General features: G+C 35.2%; 2 protein-coding genes across 3 annotated transcripts; one reads left to right on the forward strand and one right to left on the reverse strand.

The window, feature by feature from the left end:
* Positions 1-2111: 2111 nt before the first annotated feature.
* Positions 2112-6962, reverse strand: plek (pleckstrin). 2 transcript variants are annotated; one of them, XM_027165911.2, is made up of 9 exons: positions 6805-6962; positions 5705-5860; positions 5432-5613; positions 4032-4123; positions 3419-3603; positions 3071-3175; positions 2829-2912; positions 2582-2651; positions 2112-2373 (listed from the first exon to the last, which is right to left on the reverse strand). In XM_027165911.2, exons 1-9 carry the CDS (start codon positions 6844-6846, stop codon positions 2234-2236), a joined length of 1056 nt encoding a protein of 351 aa, XP_027021712.1. In that variant the 5' UTR covers positions 6847-6962; the 3' UTR covers positions 2112-2233. The 2 variants fall into 2 exon arrangements, with proteins under 2 accessions (XP_027021712.1, XP_027021713.1); XM_027165912.2 differs by having other exon boundaries at positions 5705-5885; positions 6805-6940.
* Positions 6963-8363: 1401 nt separating this feature from the next.
* On the forward strand, positions 8364-10525 carry cnrip1b (cannabinoid receptor interacting protein 1b). Its single transcript, XM_047812075.1, is given in 3 exon segments — positions 8364-8402; positions 8849-8939; positions 10040-10525. Coding segments are annotated over 3 exon segments (288 nt in total). The 3' UTR covers positions 10198-10525.
* Positions 10526-11246: the final 721 nt, after the last annotated feature.

Below are 11246 nucleotides of genomic sequence, written 5' to 3' on the forward strand. Positions count from 1 at the left end.
TACCCTGTTTTCTACTATGCAAATGCTTCTTTGACATTTCATTTCAAATGTGTATTAGGTGGTGTTACTAATGCAAAACAGCCATTGAGGTGACACTTTTTAGAATAAAAAAAAGAAGAAGCAAATTGTTTAAATTAATTATTTTGAATGGGGATGTTGTAATGTTATAGCACAAGCATAAACATTCCTTTCAACATTTCCACTTTTCCACAAAGGAAAAACCAACTAACAATCAGTTAGTAAGACACTTCCTTACAGCTTGGTATAGCCACAATTGGTACATATATTTATTTCTCCTGTTTGTGTATGTGTGTGTATGTGTCTGTGTTTGTGTGCGCACTTTACTTTTATCTCCTTTGTTAATTTCTAGATGTTTTCTGTCTCGCCATGCTATAAATGCGGTGAGAAAAGTGATAGAAGGACAGCATTAAATAATAATACATCATAAGTTAATTAATTAATAAGTTAATTAAGAGTAACTCATGACTGGAGAGGCTGTTATAGGAAAATAATCCACGCCAGGGTGATGTGATCATTACATACTAACAGAAGGACACACTTCACATTTTAACCATTTTGAGTTACATTTAATGTTGACGAGACAATTTAGTTCATGCAGGTTCTTATGTCATCAAGAAGCATCTACATACATGATATCCAACTTTTGAATGATTTTTCCAGGGCTAATATGGATGGCACTAAACAGGATTATCTTGTTCATTGGATTTGCAAACCAGTGCACTTTAATCATTTTTAATATTGTGATTTGAAAATTTGCATTGAAAGAAATATATTTGTGCATTCATTTAGTGCATAAAATAAATTGCAGAAACACTACTGTACACTAAACACTAATCTACTCAACATGAGCACAAACATGTACAGTAAATGAAAGTTACTGTTAGACAATAGCATGTGTTTTGTATTAAACTGTAACTTCTTTTTCCTCAAGTGCCATTGGTAGTCAGACAATACTCACACACTCACAGAACACACACAAAAACATTTCAGTGTGAACGCTGACAAAATGCTTGCATCCTGTGTTAAGAGGAAGCTTCCTTTTTCTCACATTAAAGTGAGTACACAAGCAACTCTCAAGCCTGGGTGTGCTGCTGAAAGAAACATGAGGGTTACAATGAAACATATGCTCAGATGACATTAGCATTACGATAATAAAATCCCAACAAGCTAATCTTGCACCTGGCAAAAATACAACTACTAGGAGGGAAGTTGTTTCATTTCATGATCGCTTCTTCCTTTTTTTTTTTTATTTTTTTTTTGTCAGCAGCGAATTAGAAGGGAAAAGGGTACAAACCCTTAAAAAAAGAGATTGGTAGAATGAGCTGCATGGGTTTTACAGTTAAAATATGGAAGTATGTTTCACAGTCAGTTAATAATTAAAAAGAATGAACAACTTCTAATCCAATGGCTCACAGATCAAGCTACCATCGTTGCCAATAAAATGGGGGTTCTTAAATGTTTTACAGCCACAGACACCTTTAAACTGAATAATAAACTTCACACATAATAAATATACAAAAACACATCCATTTTTTCTGTTCAATTTCCCTTGTTTCAATTCAAAGCATTCATTTGCTTAATTACATTTGTTCGGTAACATTTTGACCATTTATTTTTGTTATTTATGTTTCTGCCTTTAGAACTGCTACTCACTGGGTGTTTTTGGCACTATTTTGTCACAGAGATCATATTTTTATCCCCCATTTTGATGACTGATGTGGGCATTAACAGAAGCTCTTGACCTGAGGTAAATGGGTTTTGGTATTGGAGTTGTACTGTATAGTGCTGCGTTCCCTTACAATGCCATAAATGGGGATGGTTTATGTGACTGATAAGTTAGAGTTATAAGGTGACTTGCATGAGGCTAACCACAGACTGGCAAAAATATTGACAGACAGGAAATGATGCATTTTGCAATATAATACAGGAAGTGGCTGGACTGCAAAGATTTTTAGCAGTTTTTACTTGTTGAATTGTTTTTCATGGATTATCATCGATATAAATAGCAGTGAAAGATACTCGTGCTCCATTTCATGTCTGTCTCTTAATATATTTTTAGGTTTTAAGAGGAACTTGACATGCTTGCTGTGTAAAAATTAAAACATAACCATTTTATTATGTGTTTGGGATTAAATAACAATCTAAGCTAAACAGTTAAAATATAACGTCTTTTTTTGGCAGGATACTTCTGCACTGAAGTGATCTTCTGCAGTTATTTTCCAGACTTTGACACCGCTTGAACGGCTCTGATCCAGTCATTGCGTTCTTCAGCGGTAGCTGCTTGCAGGTAGTAGTGTATCTCGTCTGAAGTGATGATTTCAAACAAGTTGCCCTCGATGTCATGCTTCTTAGCTACATGTGAATGAATGAACAATGAATTAATGCCTCATTTTCACATGGGACGTTTGCATTTCTTGTCCTATGGCTGTGATGCATTACGATTACACCATTCTGCTCCTTTCAAAAGCAAGAATTACACATATTGGGTTTAGGTAATATCATTTAGTCTTACTCTTGTTACTGATGAATAGTTTGTGATTAATGATTAATTATATCTCACCATCTGGTACATAATCCACTGCAGTCACAACAGATCCACGCAGATGAACTGAGCCAAGAGGATCCTCACCCTTATGTAATAGAGTGAGAGATACAGAAAAGGAATATATGAGAGAGAGAGAGAGAGAGAGAGAGAGAGAGAGAGAGAGAGAGAGAGAGAGAGAGAGAGAGAGAGAGAGAGATTTTTCCAATGTTACAAATATTTAACAATTAAGAAAAAACCGACTCAATAGCACAGCATTCCTAACCTTGGTGGGGTCGTAGTAGTGGATATACGCAGGATCGTCCCTCAGGATAAATTTTCTCACCTTCCAGTTTTTCCGCCTGTGGCCCTGGAAAAAGCAAAAACATCTACAATCAAGACATTGGTATTCATGTTAAATCTGAACACAGATGTCAATCCTACAACTTCTCCCATTCCCACTGTTACTGTATTACCAGCTTATTTAAGCGATATATGAAAAAATAATGCATGCAGTCAAGCTCTTACCTGTTTCATCAGACAACCCTGCTTCACTATGGCTCCTCTGAACTCCTCCTTTACAAGCACATCCTCATCGCTCGAGTAGCCTTCACAGAAGAAGCCACTTTCTGCCTACAGGAAGAAAAACAGTCTCGTACCCAAAAGTATATTTAATCTTCTCACAATTTATAGTAACAAAATAAAATGTATGTGTGTCACTTTGGTCAAAAAAGACTTGTTTGTATTTCCACCTCATACCCAGTGTCCCTGGGCCTCACAGAGATCCTGACCAGAATAAAGCAGCTCTGGGAGATCAACCATGAATGTATTTTGACTGAAAGCAAAAAGTGGTTATACGTTTGCATGTTCACTCACAAAATAGTACATAGCATCCGGCTGGTCCAGCAGTGCAGACTCCACGTTGCTTTCCATAGCTGTTTTAGATAGGTCTCCAGCCGGCTGCAGATAGCCTTCATTCAGCAGCCCTGTGCCCAGCATCACACCCTCAGGTCGGTTCCGTACCTTCCCCTGAGAGATTAACCAGTCGATCACCATGACACCTGCCATGAGATCAAAATTCACATTACAGATGTGTCAGGAGGTACCGCTAATAATATCACATAATTGTCGGCAGTATAATGCAATTTCCAAAACCTTGAGATTTGAGAAAAGACTTGGAATAAGAGGAATGCATCTACTAAGAAATATTAGAAACTTTTGCATAGACATTTTCACTTGCAGTAAAATGAAATCATTTGATAAACTCAGGTCAAAATAATCTTTGTAATATAAGATGATATTAAAATGGACTTTTGCAAGGCCTACTCCTTCAAAAGGTTTTGTTAAGTGTGCAGATTTGTTTTTGTACTTTAGCAATAGGGATTTTATGCCAGCCCACTTATCATATAAATAGCATATTATATAATTATACCTAATAGCAGATTCCACACAAAAGCACTGTTTGGTCAATTTGACCAAAGTAACATACCAGTGAAGCAGTGGTTGAAAAGCTTCTTGTCTTTTTCCAGTTTCATTTCTTTCACTCCGGAATCTTGGTCCTTCATCAAAACATACAGCTCACTTAAAGAGATGTGACAGGAAATATCCATTAGCAGATTATATTAGAGCAAACTAAGCTGGTTGGTATACTAAATTGATTCACATATTGTGACATATTGTAATTGTGTACAATGACCCTGCCTGTGTTATGTCTATGATCATCTTGAGTAATCGACAATTATCGGCTGCACCTTGTGCAAGTTGTAAGATTTTTGTATCATTGACTGCATTTAGTTCCATCTAAAAAAGGACATTTAAAATTCAAACAGCAATAAGTAGATGGTCATTTTACATTTTACATCGCGACTGAAGCTAAAGCTGATGAAAAATGTAGTGGTAGATCTAGTCTTCAATTTCAAATAAACTACATTACTCCCTTTCACATGTCATTTCTTCATTTACCTTCTTGTGCTCTATTCCTTAAAGCTTAAAAAATCAGTGAAATAATGCCCACTGCTCAGATCTTCAGATCCTCTTTCGGTATTCAAAGGTTATAAAGTGCTTTAAATGCTGCAAGTCTTTTCACCAATTGTTCAAATACAAGACAGGCAAAACAGTGAGGGAGAGACTCCCATAAAGGCACATAATTATTATACAACACAAAAGGGTGAAGAAAGTGTAAACATACCTAGGTGTAATGAAACAGCAGTTAAGTTACACAATTACTCTGGATACTGACAAACTCACAGCATGTCAGTTTCACATGCTGTAATAATGGGACGTGGGTTTCGTCTTGATACGTGAATTGGTTTCTATGATCTAAATATACAGTATATTGGAGGAAGAATGGTTGTAAGGTATTTAGGTTATCTAGTACATACTAGAACATGGTTTAAAACCAAAAATGGGGCTTCACGTGCTTTCTAGATAGTTTGAAAACAGTCTATTGAAAAAAGTCTATTACATCTTTGAAAGAAGGCTATGAAGATAAGTGGAAATGTGAAGATAAGTGGAAACAAGAATACCTGAAGGAAACCCACCAGACCCTTATGAGAATATATATGTGTGAAATATTAGACCTAGGCAGATACACATCCTCCACACTTGTCTTTATCGCTATCTCACTCAACCCTATAAAAATCTAACTGCTGTCTTGCTTTGCCCTGCTGGTGGATATTTAAATTCTTGTAGCAGTTATAGCACGTTATCAGCTTTATGCTTCACCAACATTTCACCTATAAGTGATTCTGGGAATAAATATGAATACATCTATAAGGATAATAATACGTCTATAAAGAACTTGCAGACAGGCATTTAGTTCTAAGCTTTTTTTTGGTTCCTTGTATTTTGTTGGGTTCTTCTTAGCGATCATTGACATTAAGTTCCTACCTCAGGTTAACCGTTTCAGGTAATCGAATCGACCGCCTGGTAGACTTCCTGGCAAATTTCTTTCCACCATCCAAGCAAGTGATGGCTCTCTTGATATCTTTAACCCATGCCTCTCTCTCCTCCAGGTGGGTTGCTTGGAAAAAGTGGTCCTGCTTCTTTTCTCTGGTCACCTTGAAAACTAACTATTAGGGAGCAAGAGCAAATATGTGGAAAATTGTTTCTGGTCATAAACCTGTGCTGAATTCATTGTTATATGTATTCATTGGGCCTCACCGCTCTTTTGTTGAAGTCCTGGCACGGGCTGGTCAACACAGCTTCTTTCAATGGAATCATGCCCTTTGGACTACTGTCTGTCTTCTTCTTGTAAAACTCTATTCCATCATCTGCTAACACCACCCACATCACTTTCCATGAATTCAGCAAAGTGCCCTAGAGATGATAATCATAACCAATACTAAAAAATTTTTAAGTACATATTTGATCCTTTATCTCTCTTGCAAAGTGTGCAAGTAAAATTTCAAGTCTCAACAGGACAGCATTTTGAAAACATTGCCAAAAAAAAAGAATAAATTGTTGATTCCTTTGTCCCTCTATGATTGCTTTCATGTTTATTTCTAATGGCACATCGGGTTGTGATTTGACGGCCTTGTTTCATTTTGCCCTTATAGGTCACTTCAATGTCCAAAATTCTCTGAACACAATGGAAATTATTAGGAGAACTCAAATATATTGTAGATTATAATGCTTGTAAGCACAACCTATGTTATATTCAAAAACAGAATATTATACAAACTTTAGGTCAAAAAGGCTACATCCTCTTTTCAATTACATGTAAGTAGTATTGTATTTTCTCTCTTTCGCTCTCTCTTTCGCTATCTCTCTCTCTCTCTCTCTCTCTCTCTCTATCTCTCTCTATATATATATATATCTCTCTCTTTCTCTCTCTCTCTCTCTCTCTCTCTCTCTCTCTCTCTCTCTCTCTCTCTCCCCTTCTTTAAAATGACAAATCACAATTGAATAATCTATTTTATTTATTTATCTATTTATTTGTCTTGCATCTATGTACATTTTTTGACAAACATATTTGCTCAGAGGAGTACACCTAACCTAGCTGTGGTTTTCTGAGGAAGTTAGAGGCCAACAGCTCTAATAGTGGTGGGGAAATAATGAAGAAACCAAGCATTCTAGCTTCTTGTTTAACCGACATTTAACAATACTTTTGTCCAGATAAAACAGGAAAAATATAACAGACTCTGCTGATACATGTCTTAAGTCAAGAATATCGCAATGATGAAATTGGCAAGTTACAGCAATGTTCAGACACACCCATACACACACTGTCTAAATTTTAATTTCAGTTCTAATGAACTTACCTTTTTTACCAGATATCCCTCTCTGATGATGTTGGGCTCCATAGCTACTGATGTTTTTTTTTTCCAGCTGCTTATTCAAAGTGAGGGGTGATAAGTGTGAAGAGCTCAACACCAAGCTGCAGCTTTTATCTGCTGCCTAAATGATAAGTGTACAAATGAGAAAAAGGAAGTAGATGCATGAACATGAGTCACATGTGGCCTTGGTCAGCTTAGTTTCAATCTTTTTTTAGCATTTTCATCATACAGTAAGATAGCTGCATGTTTTCACATCATTATGAATCACAGCAACATATTCAAAAACATCTTTCTTTCATGACGGACATTATAGAAATGTGATTCTTTCATTTTAATGAGTGAAAAAAACATCTCAGTTCTGAAGGGAAATGATTCGTTTAATGTGGAATTAGAGTTTTAGTACCTGAGAATTAAATCATTAAACATGTTTACCACAATAATTGACTACGGATAAATACTTTAATGTTACTGTGACAGAACACAAATACTTTTTCACTACATTTTCCACAAATGGTATGTCAATGGAAACTTCTGAATAGAAGATGTTCTAAAGATAGAAGACCTTCTGTGTGGGCTTAAAAACTTGCCACAGTGTGATGAATCATGCTGCAATGTCTGCTGACATTGACAATATAACAATAAATAGTATAACGTTTTGACAAACACAAATCTAAATGAAAAAAAGCCTGTGTGGATCTGGAACCACATCCTATTGACAGATGAGAAAGATCAACTGAAGCATACCACATCATCTTTTGACTGGGCTGCCACTGGATCACGGTTTCTTGTATTTATTGATGATTAAGTCGGTCAAAAATAAACAGGATTAATTCTGAAGTCTATAAGGTTATATTATCTGCTCACATTCAGCCAAATGCTTTAAAGCTCACTGGATGGCACCGCATGCTGCAAATGAACAATGACCCGAAGCTCACTTCAAAAAATGATTAGGTAAAATCAAGATAGAACCCAATGGCAGTAATGCTACTATGAGATATGACCTGTAAATATTATAGGTAAGACAGTGTCTTTAGCATTTCCTATGTTTGATTAAAAAAATGAAGGCTGTAAATTGCTAAACCTTCACCGAATATGTGTCATAGTGTATTTGAATCATGCTGTAAATCATACTGTAAAATTATGTGCTATATGTCACTTATAAAAGTGCATCTTAAAGCGAGAATCCACAGCAGCTGCAGGATCCATGTATAAAGGCCAAAGATGCAGAGACAATTAGTAAACTTTGTCACATTCTTTCTTTCTTTCTTTCTTTCTTTCTTTCTTTCTTTCTTTCTTTCTTTCTTTTTTTCTTTCTTTCTTTCTTGAACCATTTGTCTAAATTGTCTAAATGTGTCTTAATGACTTTATACTGTTATTGTTTACAAGGTTCTTAAACCTCTTGTGTCCTAAACAGTATTACAGAGATAATCCTTTGCAGGACGAAGAGTTATTGGAATTTAGTAGAGGAAGAAATTGCACAAAATATTATATTACTGTTAATGGTATAAAACCTTTAGTATCAAAATGAATAACCTTTATGGCCCATGCCGTTAACCCTCCATGTACATCTACAGCATGAGAAGGTTACTACATGAAAATAGCAAGTGACTAAAAAACCTCTATACAAACCACCCCCACCAACACAAACTCACACTTCCTGACCTCTTGCACACACACACACACACACACACACACACACACACACACACACAAAAAAAAGAGAGAGAGAGAGAAAGAGAGAGAGGGAACCGGAGAGAACGGTCTTTAACTCTATACCAACATTGCACTCAGAGTAAGCATCATATACAAAAAATGCATTGTTGGATTATACTCTCTCTCTCTCTCTCTCTCTCTCTCTCTCTCTCTCTCTCTCTATCTATCTATCTATCTATCTATCTATCTCCCTTTCTCTTCAAATCGCTGTCATCCTCTCATCTACTCTCTGTCATCCTCTCATCTAATCGTTGTCATCCTCTCATCTCATTGCTGTCGTCCTCTCATCTCATCCTGTTCAAAAGCAGCGACATAGCCGGGGTTCCAACTGATAACAATCGTACTTTCTCTGAAGTCCATTCCAGATGACAGGCCCGTGTTCTTCAAGGTGGACAGAACGAGATTTGGTCAGAAATTGGTAAAAAACAGAAGTAACTGTGCACTCGAGGCAAAGTAACATAAGTATAAGAGTTTGTTTATTTATTTGTTATTAATATTATATGTATTTTCACAAACAGAAGATGCATTTTTACAGGGATTTTTCTGTGTATTTGCTAGAAAATAGGGTGTACCCAAAATACACCTGCTATTACAGGAATGAACCGCCAGAGGGCGTGCATTATAATAAAAGGCCATGCTTATTTTTATTTTTTTTTGTATATATAAAACAGACAAAAATAATATGATACAGTCTAGTATTGAGTAAATAATTTTAACATAAACATCGTAGCTATAAACAATTCTACAAACAGTAAGCGTCTGTTACTAAGCAACATAATGGTTTAAAATCGAACCTTTTTTATTGGCTTAAAACACTGGCGCATTAATAGAAAGTTGATGTGAATCGAAGTTCTGTATTATATTTATGCAAAAATTGGTGCTGCTTTACTGACAATCAATTGAGAGTTCCAAACACAATATGATGAATAAATATATTTAATTTATTTTTGCTCCGCCAAAGCAAATAGTTCCCAAAGAAGCCACAGCTGGATAGAGCCTTGCCTGTTGCCATGACAACACTGAAAGCCTGATGCCAGAATTAGATAGATAGATAGATAGATAGATAGATAGATAGATAGATAGATAGATAGATAGATAGATAGATAGATAGATAGATAGATAGATAGATAGATAGATAGATAGATAGATAGATGCTCTTCTGTAAAGTGAACAAATTGAAATCATTATAAATCATTAATTGCTGAATATTGCAGATCATTCTTTAGCCATATCACATTATGCTTGTCGTACATTAAAATATATTGAAAGGCATATTAGAATGATAATATTTAGCAGTATAATGACAACATAGCATAGCAAACTGCACGGAAATATATAATGTACATATACAATATAGTATAAACTAAAGTATTTTATTGAAAATGGTAGGTTTTTTTACACTCTAAAGGTGAATGTTGGACTCCACTTTATGTTATACTGGCTTAAGGGGTTTAAATATATCATTCTGATATAGTGTTTTTTGCACAGCCATGTTTCCCCTCTACAGTTTTTGGACTTTTTTAGACTATGCGGCAGATAAAATTCTACAATGACAACAAGAGAAACCACTGCCACTGGGGCAACAGCTTCCGCAGCATTGAGTATGAATGTAAGCCTAATGAGTCCCACAGCTTGTTATGCATCAGTAAGGAAAAATTTTTGTGAGATGATGTTTTTGTAATGCAAATTAAACTATGAGTACCAAGAAAATTTCTACATGGAAATCAAATCACCAGCACGTGTACATGCACATATCTGTTATAATCTGCATCCATACATCATCCCTAATAGTATATACAGATTTTCATTGTAAGTAGGTCTCTGTGCATACAGTGTCATATGCACAATTCATATCCTCCAGAATCCGGCATAACATGAAGGATCTGGAGGATATGAATTGCAGCATTGAGAAAAGAGCGATACAGACGCTCTTTTCTCAATGCTGCTATTAGACTTTACAATCAAAACTGCTCCCAGTGAACCAGTCACCATAATACACACTGTTTTTTCTGTTTATATGCAATAATAAACAAGAAAGAATTTAATTTAACTAAGAAAGTATTTTAAACATGTGCAATAACAGAAATTTTGAAAAATGTGCAATATTACCTATGTGCAATATGTCTTCAGTGTAACCACTACTCTTTTTATACATTTTGTTTTTGTATATACTGTATATTATATTATGTCTTTATTCTTTATTCTTTTTATATATTTTTGCTGCTGTAACAGAGAAATTTACCCATTGTGAGACAAATAAACGTATATCTTATCTTATCTTATCATATCTTATATTATTTGACATTTTTCCGTCTTTGTTGTTATTTTATTCTGTGTTCAGTGATCTCTAGACCTTAAAAATAGTGTTGATTATGTGTTCAGTCAGAATGTGATCATCACAGTGGTGTTCATCCATAACCTGACAGTATACTCCTATACTGTATATATACATATCGAACATATCCTTGCGTTTCTTCACAGCACATCATTTCAAACAAATTATTGTTTATTGTGTTCATTATCACGTAGATCAGTGTAGTTCTCAAACATTTTGTAGCTCCATTTAATTATAAAAATATATTTCTCTTACTTAATCAGTTTGTATTTTTTCATGGTGATTTTTTAATATAAATATAGTTTGGTCCATGGACCCAAAAATATAATAACCAACAATATTTAAAAAATATCACAGACACCCTTGCTATGCCTTGTGC

This window comes from Tachysurus fulvidraco, chromosome 4 (assembly GCF_022655615.1).
Source record: "Tachysurus fulvidraco isolate hzauxx_2018 chromosome 4, HZAU_PFXX_2.0, whole genome shotgun sequence".
NCBI classification, from domain to species: domain Eukaryota; kingdom Metazoa; phylum Chordata; class Actinopteri; order Siluriformes; family Bagridae; genus Tachysurus; species Tachysurus fulvidraco.

What these genes read in the sequence shown, in the direction of transcription:
- plek (XM_027165911.2), bottom strand. Translation starts at nt 6,846, where the DNA reads ATGGAGCCCAACATCATCAGAGAGGGATATCTGGTAAAAAAG. An exon ending in AGGACTTCAACAAAAGAGCG is followed by an intron (nt 5,614 to 5,704) that starts GTGAGGCCCAAT and finishes GCTCCCTAATAG; the next exon opens with TTAGTTTTCAAGGTGACCAG. An exon ending in CCTGAAACGGTTAACCTGAG is followed by an intron (nt 4,124 to 5,431) that starts GTAGGAACTTAA and finishes CATCTCTTTAAG; the next exon opens with TGAGCTGTATGTTTTGATGA.